The 12,315-nt window shown below is 65.9% G+C and overlaps 1 protein-coding gene across 2 annotated transcripts in view; it reads left to right on the top strand.

The window, feature by feature from the left end:
- The window catches only part of NACC2 (NACC family member 2), a 58,766-nt gene extending 46,729 nt beyond the window's left edge, over positions 1-12,037 (top strand). For both annotated transcript variants that reach the window (XM_036022421.1, XM_028515671.2), the window contains exons 3-6: positions 7,088-7,252; positions 8,531-8,636; positions 9,022-9,119; positions 9,981-12,037. In XM_036022421.1, coding sequence (XP_035878314.1) covers positions 7,088-7,252; positions 8,531-8,636; positions 9,022-9,119; positions 9,981-10,486 — 875 coding nt within the window. In that variant the 3' untranslated portion in view covers positions 10,487-12,037. The remainder of the gene's footprint in view (positions 1-7,087; positions 7,253-8,530; positions 8,637-9,021; positions 9,120-9,980) is intronic.
- The last annotated feature ends 278 nt before the right edge of the window (positions 12,038-12,315 follow it).

The raw sequence follows: 12,315 nt of genomic DNA, 5'->3' as shown, positions 1-12,315 counted from the left end.
CCCAGTCAGGGCACACAACTAGGTTGTGGGCCAGGTCCCCAGTAGGGGGCGCATGAGAGGCAACCACTCACTGACGTTTCGCTCTCTTTCTCCCTTCCTTCCCCTCTCTCTAAAAATAAATAAATAAAATCTTTTAAAAATTTTTCTCTCCTAAAAAAAAAAAACCTGGCAAAACCAGACATGGACACACAACAGAAGCTGATGCGGCCCTCACGGCGGAAGAGCTGACCTGGGCAGACCCCGTCGTGTTCTTAGCATCGGGGGCTTGCGCCCTGTCCCCTTCTTTCTTCACTGAGACGTGCCTGAGATTTTCTGTTGTTGTAGTCTTTTCAGAGAAACTGACGCATGGGTTTTTTTCTTTCTTTTTTTAATCCTCACCTGAGGATATATTTATTGATTTTTTTTTTTTTTTAGGAGATGGGGGGCGCGGGGAGAGAGAGAGGGAGTGGGAAACATGGATGTGAGAAACATCCATTGGTGGCCTCCCATATGCCCTGGCTGGGGATCGAACTCACAACCTTCTGGTGTACGCGATGCTGCTCCAACCCCGCGAGCTGCCCGGCCGGGCCTGCTTTTCTCTGTATGTGTTTAATCTCACTTGACCTCTTCCTTTGAGTGTCACGGGCTCTTCTTTTCCTGGGCTTTGAGGCCTCTAGACCCTGGATCTCTTGGCCATTCACAGCGTCTGCGCAGGGGGGGCGGTCCGCTTCCCCTGCGGCGCAGCCCGTGCTGCCCGCGAGAGTCCGTGTGCGTCTGCTCTCGCTGTCGGTCGGCCCGCGGGACGTTCCCGAGTGGGAGTTTGTCCGTCCTCCTCAGTCTGCCACTGGTCCTGAGGTCCCCGCTGGGGGTGTGGTCCTTGCAGGCTGTTCCGTCTTCCGGAGGGGTCGGTCCCCTGGCCACCGCCGTGAGATGCCTGCCTGCGGGGACACCGGACAGCTCCGCGCCGCGGAGTCTGCGAGCTCTCCACCGGTGGGCCCCGCCCCCCGGGCGGGGACTGGGTGCGCCTCTTCCCGCCTCCACTCCCAGCTTTCTCGGTCCCTCGTTCAAGGCTGGCTCTTGTTTTTCTTCTTTCTTTTTTTTAACCCAGCCTTCGCAGACGTCCATCTTCCGGTGGAGCGTCCGGTCCGGTTCGTTTGGTCACCGGTGTTCTGGGTTTCCCCTCCCCCCCCCCCCCAGGTGGCTCCCGGTTGTTCCTCTGCTCCTGCCGCGCCTCCGTTTTGTCCTGGCTGCTTCCCGTCACGTCCCCAGCTCGTGGACTGCGCCCAGAGGGCTGGGGATGCGGCGCGCACCCCAACTCGCATCGTCCCTGCGTGGGAGCCCCCGCCCAACCCCGGGCCGCGTTTCTGTGACGCAGTAACCCCTCCTCTCGTCTGCTCCCGCCCCCACTCTGCAGTCGCCACCGTCCCGCTGCCCTCGTCCGCTCTCCCTGCCCCGCTGTCCCCACTGCTGTCCCCGCTGCTGCCCCTGTGGGTGTTCGGCTCTCCCAGCCCTTCCGCTGCTCTCCTAAACCCCGGTGTCGATTGCTCTGCACATGGGTCCCCCTCGCGCTCTGCACCCCTCCCCCGCACCTTCCTCTCCTGACCCTCGTCACCGGCGTGGTGTCTGGTCAGTTCTGCGTCCCTGGTCACCATGCACTCCTCTCTCCCCCTGGGGCTTCCGTTCCCCACACTCCAGGGACTTTTATTCTGTTTTCTGATTTTCCACTTTTTTTCTCTGTCATGTGACTTTCTTGCTCACGAATCTTCCCCCGCCCTGTGAATCCTATTTCCAGGACTTTTGTGGAGCTGGTGCCTGGGGGCAGTGGTGGGGCGGTTGCCTGGAGCCCAGCTGGGGTCTTCTGTATGCCGGTTGTTGTCGCTTGGTTCTGGGCCCTTGTGTTCCTGGAAACTTGCACCGGGCGCTGGGCTTCCTGTGCGAACATTTGGGAGCTCTGAGCAGGCTCCTCTGAGGGCTGGGGCCCCGGCCTCCTGGTGGCCCTGCTCCCGGGCACGGCCCTTCCCGTGTCTCAGCTGGGGCTCTCCAGGGCGCCTCCTCCTGGGCAGGCCCCACACCCAGCGTTCGTCCGTCTGGTTCCAGACGTGATTGCATTTCGTCTCTTGGAGGCTTTTCCTGAAGCTCCTGCCTGTGGTCGACTGATGCGTCGAAGCGAAGTTGGGAGGTGGCGCCTGAAACCAGTTCTGGGGCCACGACCCCTGGGGCCCTGCTGTCCAGGCAGCTGCTGGAGCTGTCCTGGGGGGGGTTGCCCCCACCGTGGGCGGCGCCGGGGCCTCACGAGCTGAGTGCGTTAGCTGTGCCACGGCCGGCGGAGTGTTAAAGCTGTGCAGCGGAACGTCGCTCTGGGGGTCCCCCTCGGGGGCTCCACAGGGCACCTGCGCCCCGGGGTTGCCCCCTCGGGCAGGGTGGGCACTCACGTGGTTTTACACGGACGTGTTTGCCGGGCATACAGAGCCCCACTGGGTGTTCCTGGTGGCCAGGGTCGGGTGGGTGGGGGGCTGCCCACGTGTCCCGAGAACAGCCCTGGACGAGCATGCAGGACCCACGGGAGGACGCGGAGCTGAAGGGGGCGGCCAGATGGGCACGGAGAGCAGGGGCTGGGGTCGCCAGGGGAGGGTTGGGAGGCCAGTGAGGGCACCAGCGGGGTCCCCCAGGGCCAGACCAGGGTGCAGGAGACACGCACAGCAGAGCTCACTGGGCTAGGTGGGGGCCAGGACAGTGGGCTGGGTGCTGGTGGCACCAGCTGGGGCGGGGACAGGCTCAGCTGGGTGGGGCCATGCCCAGGGCGGGGTTCAGGTGCTCTGAGCTCTCTCCGAGGGGCGGTTAGCCGGCCCCTGTGTCCCGCAGGGTAGGGCGGCCCAGCCTCCGGCCCTCTGCGTGCTGTCCAGGGTCTGATCCAGCCTGCGTGGTCCCCAGCAGGTGCACCTGCACCTTCCAAGCTCAGACACCCCGGGCACCTGCCGTGTTCCATTCCCACCTTCATTCTCCTTTCTGCCGGGCGTCCCCTGCCAGACTCTCGCACTTCCTGCCCGACAGACCGCATTTCACTGGCTCTAAATGCATCTTGTCCCGCGTTTTAGCGTCCGTGAACTGGGGTGCGCCTCACGTCGGCGGTGCGTCCCTCGAACACTGATGGTGCTTCTGCTCTCTGACCCCATCGTGACCCCAGCTGTCCTCTAGGGTGCGGGGGCAGTTGTGATAGCACAGACAACGTCCTTCACGGGGCGGCCCCTTTGCGAGCCGCCGTCTGGTGGGCGCCCAGCTGGCGGCCTGAGCGTTCACGACACAGGACGTCTCCGTCACCCCCGGGCCCCCCGTGCTGTCCCATGGCCGCCCGCCTGCACCGCGGGAAGGCACTGCAAGCACCTGTCCTCGGTGCCTGTCGTGGAGTCTTTCGGAGAACGCCACGCCGAGCGGTCGCCCCGCTTTCAACCGCTGGAGGCCGGCTCTTTCCTGTGGCAGGATCAGTCGGGGTTTGTCCAACGTGCGTGTCAGTAACGGGTTCCTTCCTACACGGAGCTGTGAGCCCCTCCTCTGGGCGGCCCCCCCGTGTGTGTCCCCCGATGCGGGACACCAGGGCCGCTCCCCGTTTGAGGCCCTTGCGGTCGGAGTGAGGCAGACGTCCTTGTGCGGGGAGCTGTGGGGACAGTCCTCGTTCCCCATTTCTCCGGGGTGAACACCTGCGAGTGGGGTTGCCTGGCCATGGGCTCAGTGTGGGTGTAACTTCCTGGGATACCAACAGCCGTTTCCCAGCGTGCCCGTGTGCCTCTGTGTTCACCGGCCGGGCCAATCAATGGTCTCCTTGCTCCATGTCCTTGTCTGCACTTGCTATGCTCAGGTTTCAGGCTTAGCCAATCTTGTGCGTGTGAAGTGGCGTCTCTCTGCGGCTTGATCTCGCCTTGTTCTGGTGGCCGACGAGGTGGAGCGCTTTCCGTGTGATCGTGTGTCATCTGGACCTTCTCTGTGAGGCGTCCGTCCAGATCTTTGGCCCAGTTTTGAAACCGGGTTGCTCATCTTCTTCCTGTGGGGTGTTGAGAGCAACAGCCTGTGTCTTTGCCATGCAAGCCCTGTACCAGACCCGTGACCGGCAAACCTTCCCCCCGGCCCACCGCCAGCTTGGTTTTTCGCCTTCCCCAGACCGGAGGTTTCCGTTTTGATACAGTCCAGGTTATCCGTGAATTGTTTTACTGTGAAAAGGCACCATGGGCTGTGCCTTTGGGGTCATGTCCAAGCTCTGAGCGGAACCCAAGATCACGAAGATTTTCTCTTCTCGGGAAAGTGTTACAGTTGCACACTGTACATGGGGTCTGTGACTCCTTTCTGTTCATTCTTCAGTCCGCAGGCCGGCGCTCACCCCAGCCGGGCGGGCCCCTCTCTGCTGGTTTTTGAGGGAGATGCGTGGGCCAGGCGGAGGGGTCTTCGTGTGCGTTCTGCCTGTGCACGGCCAGCGACCCGGCACTGTTTATCGGACCGGTTGTCACCCCTCCGCTGAGTGACGTGTGCACCCCTGTCACCGCTCAGCCGAGCGTGTCTGCGTGGGTCTCCTCCTGGGCCACGAACGGTGTGCCCGGTCGCCTGTTCTCACGGTCAGCCTTCTCACTGGACAGCGTGAGTCAGCGCTGCCCTTGCCGTCCGGCTCTAAGTTGTCCTTCTCCGTGTTGTTGGACACTAGGGGTCATTCTCTTCCTCTGCCATCTTCCCGGAAGGCTCAGACTCCTGTGGGGTAGGCGTCACCGTCTCTGCCCCTTCCCGGCCTCCACGCACCCTGGGGGGCTCCCGAGAGGAAGGGCTGCTCCTGCCGCCTCGGAGCTGTCACCCGGGAGGTTCCCCAGGGACACACCGTGTGTGCGTCTGGGGACGGGAGCAGGGTCCTCTTGGGGCCTCTGGCCGGACAGCGCCCTGGGGCCGGGGCCGGGCTGCGCTGCAGGGGGAGGAGGAGGTCGGTGACTCACTCCGGGGAGTCGGGACCCACGGGAGGCCGAGGAAGTTCAGTGGCCGAGGCCAGCGTGGCCCTCCCGACCTGCGGCACCTGTTCTTCCTTCCGTTCGTCCTTAAATGTTTCTTTGTTATTGTCGTCCACCACCCATGACAGCCACCGTCCCCACCCCGGCTTGGGGCGCACACGGCTCAGTGGCAGCAGGGACAGTCACACGCTGTGCAGCCACCACCACCCCTGTCCTCTCCAGGACGGTCCGTCGTCCCACACGGACGCTTGGTCCCCAGGAACCCCACTCCCACCCCTGCCCCAGCCCACCGTGGGCTCCTTTTCTCTGTGGGTCCGCCTCCCTCCTGCAGGGGCCGAGTGTGAGCAGGACCTCACAGGAGTGTCCTGCTGTGTCTGGCCCATCTGACAGCACCATCCTCAGGCCCTTCTTTGCTGGCTGGGTTCATACAGGGTCACAGGGTCACAGGGTCACCGGGGCAGGAGCAGCAGGACCTGAGGCACTCGGGGACCCGTCTGGGTCCCCCTTCGGAGCCCCTGGGGGGCCCACCCACGTGTCCTGTGACCACACGTGTGTTTCCTTCGGCCGGTGGGACCCGCTTGCCCTCCCTTGCGCCTGCAGCCCCCCCCCACCCTGTGTCGCCGGCAGGGGCCCCCCCCCCAGCACACCAGCGCACTGACTGCCTCTCGTGTGCTTCTCCCCACGCTCCCCGGGCCACACGCCTGGGGCCCACAGCTGGACACCGGGTGGCTGCCGGTGCAGGTCCATGTCCGGGGTCATGAAGGTTGCAGCCCTGCCTCGGCGGCCGGACCCAGGGTGACAGGAGGACACTGGGTGGGTCCCCGCGCTCTGGGGACCTCGATGTCCCCACATGCAGAGTCTCCACAGGTGGCCACACACCCACCCGCCCAGGGCTTCCCGCCACTGTGCCCCCCGGGCACACGTATTCCGGGTCCCCAGAACCAAGTTGCAGCTGGGGGCCCTGCCCCGTCCCCAGAAGGAGGGGGCCGGGCAGGCACCAGGGCGCAGGAAGGAATTCGGGGCACCTTCCCAGAGGCGCCCCCTCGGGTTTGGGTATTTTTAGCCGGCACGGTGCTGGCACGTGCCCAGCGGAACAGCGAGTGCGTCTCCTGTTCTGGATCTGGCCGTCTCTGGCTCTCAGGGAGCCGGGCTGGGGCTGGGGGGGGGGGCGGGGTGTGAGGGGCACAGACACCTGGCGCCGTGTGGAGCAGGGAGCGCTCCATGGGGGCTGCCGGCAGGGCCGGGTGGGGATTCTGTTCTGAAGTGTCACCGGGGCTTTTTCCCGGCCCCGCCCTGATTCCTCCCGGTGCTGATTCGGGGTGGGAAGGTTCTCCGCTGCTCCCTGCTCACCCGCCTTCCCCACTGTGGCCCCCCAGCATGTCTGGTGGGAAATGCCTCCCCACCACGGGGCCCCTTCTGACTCCCAGACCTGTGCAGCTGGGGGTCTGCTAACTGGGGGAAAGAGCCTCCTTCCCTCTGAGATGCGGCTGCAGCTGGGCTGAAGGTACAGTGGGTGGCCCTCCACCCGAGGGGGCAGGTGGGCGCCTCCCTGCAGAGGGGCTGAGCCAAGGGCACGGGTGGGGGGGTGGCCTGGGGTCCCTGGGTGGTGAGGGTGCGGGGCAACTCTGGACCTGGGTGTGGCTGGGCCCGCTCCACCAGGGCTGGCTTGCTCGGGGCTCCCTGACCCTGCCCAGCCCTGCCGGCCGCCCCGGAGTGGTCCAGTAGGAGCATCCACAGAGGCGGCATCTGCCTGCGCGGTGGTGCCACTGGCAGACACAGCGCTGCCTCTCAGCCAGGTGCAGGGGGCGGGGCCTCAGGGAGGAGCCCCCCCACAGCGGGCTGCCGTGCACCCACAGGGAGGCCCTGCCCTGAGCCCTCAGTCCCGCCTGACCTGCGGGCCTCTGCTTGGTGGACACCTCCCGGGAGCCCCTGGGGCCTCGGTGGGCAGCCCTCACCTGTTTTCCTCCGCACACGTGTTTATGCTGGTCCTCCCTGCAGAGGGCAGGGCTGGCCAGGGGAGCAAGCCCCCCCCCCCCCCAGGCCTGGGTGGCCAGGACGGGAGTTCCTGTACTCCGTTCCCGCCCGTGGCTGCTCTCGGGGAGCCTGACCGACCCGTTCTGTGCCCGCAGTGCCGGAGAAGCCGGAGCCGGTGCCGCTGGAGAGCCGCTCCTGCGTCCTCATCCGCCGCGACCTCGTGGCCCTGCCGGCCAGCCTCATCAGCCAGATCGGGTACCGCTGCCACCCCAAGCTCTACTCGGAGGGGGACCCCGGCGAGAAGCTGGAGCTGGTGGCAGGTGAGCCGCTCCGCCGGCCGCGGTGTGCCCAGACGCCTCCCGGTCATTTTTTCCTGCGGATCTGTGAACAATGTGTACTCACCACCAATCAGTCAAAAAAAAAAAAAAAAAAAAGATAGAACGTCTATTTCCTCTAATTTCCTTTTAGAAGAATGTGTCATTAAGAGGAGTTATTCAATTGAATTCATTTAGCATTCTAATTGAATCCCCTGGGCTGGTCCCGCTCCTGATTGGCGGGGGCAGCCGCCTCGGTTGTGTGCCCGTTCGGGTGTCAGATGAGACCGAGCCGCACACAGTTTACTGGCCCCGCCCCCTGCCCCTGACTCCCCAAGTGCCCCGGGGCCCCGTCCGCAGGGGGACGACCAGGGGTTCGGAGTGGCAGCTCTCGGAGGCGGGCTCGTCTGAAAAATTCACAACGTGACTGAGTCAGAAGCCCTTGAGGGTCAGTGTCTTTGCCAGAAACATTGATCCTCCTCAGTGGGAGGGAGCCGTTAGGAGGAGATTGTGAGGCTGTTCCGGGGGCTGGTGGATGTGGGTGGCCCTGTCCCCCTCACTGGTGGGCATGGAGCTCTTTCCAGGGGTCTCGCCCCTCCTTCCAGGGGGTCCCAAACATGGGCTGGCCGGGAGCAGGGTGTCGCCCTCCTCCTCGGGGCTCCCCCGTTTCCTCTGCCAGCTGCCAGGTCCCCCCTGACCCCTACCTGTTGGTGGGCGGGGTCGGCAGAGGGGAGGACTGGCCGGCTCCCAGCCGGTTCGTTGTTGGGCCCCCTGGGTCCAGTCCCCTGGGTGGGTCTCCCCACCACAAGAGGGGCCGAGGGCGACCTGCTCTGCTGTTGAGTTTGAGGGTCTGCAGACAGCAGGTGGGTGGACACGAGGCTCTCGGGGACGCCCAGCCTGTTGTGGCTGGGGACTGCTGGGGAGCACTCACCGGGCACCTGCAGACGGTCTTCACGCAGGACTGGCCTTGGGCTTCTCTGACCGGCTGCTGCCGGCTCCCCTGGACACCTGGCTCGTGGGGGGACCCCGTGACGCCAGGGAAGGGGCCCCGAGTCCCCGAGCCTGGGCAGAGCAGGGTCTCGTGTGGCCCTTTGCCCTGTCCCCCAGGCGGAGCCCTGCCCTGTCCCCCTCCCCGACAGGGAGGCCACGGCCCTTTGTTCCCAGCCTGGTGGGGTGCCCGGGGCTGGCAGGTCCCTCACCCAGAGGAGGGGCCTGCTGGGCAGCCGCGCCGGGCCTAGCTTCACTGGGTGTCTGGTGGCCTCACTGGGTGTCTGGTGGCCGCAGGCTCCGGCGTCTACATCACGCGCGGCCAGCTGATGAACTGCCACCTGTGCGCGGGGGTGAAGCACAAGGTGCTGCTCCGCAGGCTCCTCGCCACCTTCTTCGACAGGTAGGCCCCGCGGCCGCCCGGGAGCCTCCGGCGTCTGCTTGAGCCCCAGCCGTCTGCTCCTCAAGGCCCTCACCTTTCTGACCTCACGCCCCGGGGCGGGTCTGGGGGAGGGCAGAGCCCTGGGGCATTTCTGGGAGGGCTTGGGGACCCCCCAACAAGGTGAAGAAACACCCTCCGCCATTCAGGTGAGGGGCTTTCCTCACTCCGTCCACCAGGGGGCGTGGGGTTTGCTCTCCCGCTGCCCCCAGCCCTGGGGATAAGCCCGAGGCCACACGCAGGCTTTCGGCTCCTCCGTCCAGCGCTCGGGCAGGGGAGCCCGTTCCCTCGGTCACCTGTGGTCGCCTGTGGCCAAGTCCTCAACCTGCATCCCTCCCGCCCCCGCCAGGAACACGCTGGCCAACAGCTGTGGCACCGGCATCCGGTCGTCCACCAGCGACCCGAGCCGCAAGCCGCTGGACAGCCGAGTCCTCAACGCTGTGAAACGTAAGGGGTCTGGGGGGGGGGTCTTGGGGTGGGGGAGGTGGCCTGTCCCCAGTGCCAGGAGGGGCTTTGGGTCAGGGTGGGGGGGAGAAAGAGCAGGTCTTGAGGTGGGAACATTCTTGGTAGGTTTCCAAGCGTGATGAATTCAGCTGCGAAACTATTTTAATACGTGAAATAGATCTAATTTTCCTTTTTGAACAAAACCCTTTATTTACATGTGGAAGTTATTTTGAGCCTTTGCCATCTGCTCGGCAGCTTCGGCCTCCCACTCCTGGGCGCCCCGGGGGCGGAGCCCGGCCACCGCGGTGGCAGACGCCACCCCGCCCCACACCCCCGTCTCGGGAGACGCAAGGGGTGCCCAGCACGGGCCACGCTGCCCAAGTGCAGCGTGCCCAAGCCCTCCTGTAGCCGTGGGCCCACCACATGCTCAAAAACATAACCTCGTTGGAGAGCACAGGGGGTCCTTTGCAGTTGGGAAAGTGTGGGGTGCCCACTGGGCCACCTGGAAGATAAGGCAGAGGGGACAGGGAGGCCCAGAGAGGCTAAGGGGCCTCAGCCAGCCAGTGGTCAGGCGCTGGAGCCACAGCCCTGCCCTTGGCCCTCTGAGGGTCTCGCTCCCCGAACATTCTGAGCAGAGACTGTCCCAGAGCCCAGAGTGGGTGGGGGGGTGTGGCCTGCAGGGCCTCGAGGTGAAAGGGCGGCCACTAGTCTTTAAGCTGAGGCCAGTGGGGAGCAGGACCCATCCCCCGCCCCGAACAGCCCGGGGGGGCCCCTCAGGAGGTGGAGGGTGGGCAGCCTGGAGTCCCGGGGGCACAGCCCCTCTCACGCGCCCCCGCACCTGTCCCCATCCCCCCCTCCCCGCAGTGTACTGCCAGAACTTCGCGCCCAGCTTCAAGGAGAGCGAGATGAACGTGATCGCGGCGGACATGTGCACCAACGCCCGCCGTGTCCGGAAGCGCTGGCTGCCCAAGATCAAGTCCATGCTGCCCGAGGGCGTGGAGATGTACCGCACGGTCATGGGCTCCTCGGCCGCCAGCGTGCCCCTCGACCCCGAGTTCCCGCCCGCCGCGGCGCAGGTGTTCGACCAGCGCCTGTACGCGGCCGAGCGGCGGGCGGACGCGGCCGCCATCGTGGCCCTGAGAACTGACGCCGTGAATGTCGACCTGGGCGCCCCCGCCAACCCCGCCTTCGAAGCCGGCGAGGAGGCGGAGGGGGCCGGCTCCGTGATCCAGGAGGTGGCGGCGCCCGAGCCGCTGCCCGCCGCCGGCCAGAGCCCCCCGCAGCCCTTCGAGCCGGGCAGCGGCAGCGCCAGCCGGCCCCAGACGCCTGCAGCCCGGAGACCCGAGGGCTCCTACGCCGGGACCTTGTAGAGGGGCCGCGCACGCGCCGGGACCGGTACTAGCTGCTTGCATGCGTTACTAATACAGACCAATGTGATCAAGCCACTTACCTACTGAACTGCTGTTGCCTGAAAAAAATGTGATTTTTATTCTGCTTGTATTTAAAATTTACGAAGGAAACTTGCATTCGTGACACTGTAAACAGTTAGGCCCCTGGCTGCCGAGTTGCGAGAAAGGCCCCCCCGGGCCCCCTTTCCCTGCACGAGGTCAGCCTCCAAGTGTAGCTTCCCCCCTTCTCGGGGAGGGCGGGCGAGGCCGCCAGGCCCTGGGGCCCGGCCCTGCCCGAGCCGCTCCCTTCCCGCCCCTCTTCCGGGACGAAGCCAGGGGCCGGTGGCGTGGGGACCCCCGTCCTTACCTGTGAGGAACCCGCCTGCCCCACTGGGGCCACAGCCAGGGCTGGGCCCCCAGGGGCCAAACTCCTTGTTTTTCCTTCTTCCCGAGACCCAGGATCGGGCCTGCCGGGTCTGCGTGCGAGTGGGGTGTGTGAGTGTGCGAGCGTGTGGGGGGGGCTGTGCGTGGGGAGCAGCGTGGCAGACGGCGATGGGTCTTGCCGTCCCTGTGAGCGGGGAGCGGGGCCCTGGCTGTGCCCGCCCTCCGGCCCCCGCCGCCCCTCGGTGCACCTGGGCCCCCCGGCTCCCGCCCGCTGCCCACGGTCCTGCGGATGGGGCCGCCCCCCGGGTACCCCGCCCCCCGCCTTGTCGGGATTGTGTTTGTTCGTTCATTTGTTTCCGTTTGAATTCAGATCCGTTTCATACATGGTGTGGAAACTTTCAGACCCAAAAGAGCAAAAAATTAGGGAGGACTGGGTGTGCTTGCCCCCAGCCTGCCACGGCTCGGGGCAGGCCATCTGTCTACCACGTCTCCCCCTCCCAGGCCGGGCTTTACTCGCCTCCTGTTGGGGGCAGGGGGTCCCCAGAAGCGCAGAGTGAGCGGTGAGGTGGAGGCCACTCGGGGGCCAGCCTGGCAGGTGGGGGTCCTGCCTGGTGCGGGCAAGGGGCCAGGCTGGGTTGGCGTGGGGCCCCCCTCCTGTGCTCTGACTCAAGGTGTGCCCCACTCCAAGGCCGCAGGGGTGAGGGCGGTGGGCACAGGCCTGCGCTGGGGCGGTTGCCGGGGCGCCCAGGGCGGAGGTGCGGGGGTTCTGGGAGGCCCAGGGCCCGGGGCGGGCAGTGAGGAAGGGCCTGCAGAAGTTGTTGGTCTGTTTGAGGTTGAAATGTTCCTTTTGAAGTTTAGCTGCTGGTTTTGGGGTGGTGGTGGGGGGACATGGGTTGTCGGAAGTACTCCTGTAGCCACTTGCCCTGGGTGCTGTGTCCGTGTCCAGGGCCACCTGCCTCCCCAGTCCCAGGCAGCCCCGGAAGTGGCCATAGATACGGCCCACCCCCCTTCCCAGACTGGAAGGGGTTGGAACAGCGCCGGGCTCTGGCCCTCCGCCTGTGGGTGCACACAGGGCTGGGCAGGCGAGGCTCAGCCCCACTCAGGACCCACAAAGCTGAGCCTCACCAGCTGCAGGGCCACGTGGGGGGGCAGCTGCACACGGCCCCCTGGCCCCCTCCGGCCAGGGCGGATGTGGGCCTGACCTCCAGAAAGACCTGACAGTTTCAGGAAGGAGGTGGGGGGAGGGGCCCAGGGTGGGCACCCGGGAGCCCATCGCAGCCCCTCTCCCGCTTGGCCCTGCCTGAGTGCAGGGCAGTTCCGCGCCACGGCTCGGGCTGGGGCCACAAGCTGGCCCAGAGGCTGGCCTCCGCCTCTTCCTCCCTGTCGGGGACCCGGCCCGCCTGCCCGCTAGGGACCAGAACTGAGCC

The sequence above is a fragment of the Phyllostomus discolor genome, chromosome 3 (assembly GCF_004126475.2).
Source record: "Phyllostomus discolor isolate MPI-MPIP mPhyDis1 chromosome 3, mPhyDis1.pri.v3, whole genome shotgun sequence".
NCBI lineage: Eukaryota > Metazoa > Chordata > Mammalia > Chiroptera > Phyllostomidae > Phyllostomus > Phyllostomus discolor.
The sequence above is the reverse complement of the archived record's forward strand: the minus strand, read 5'-3'. Positions and strand labels throughout refer to the sequence as shown.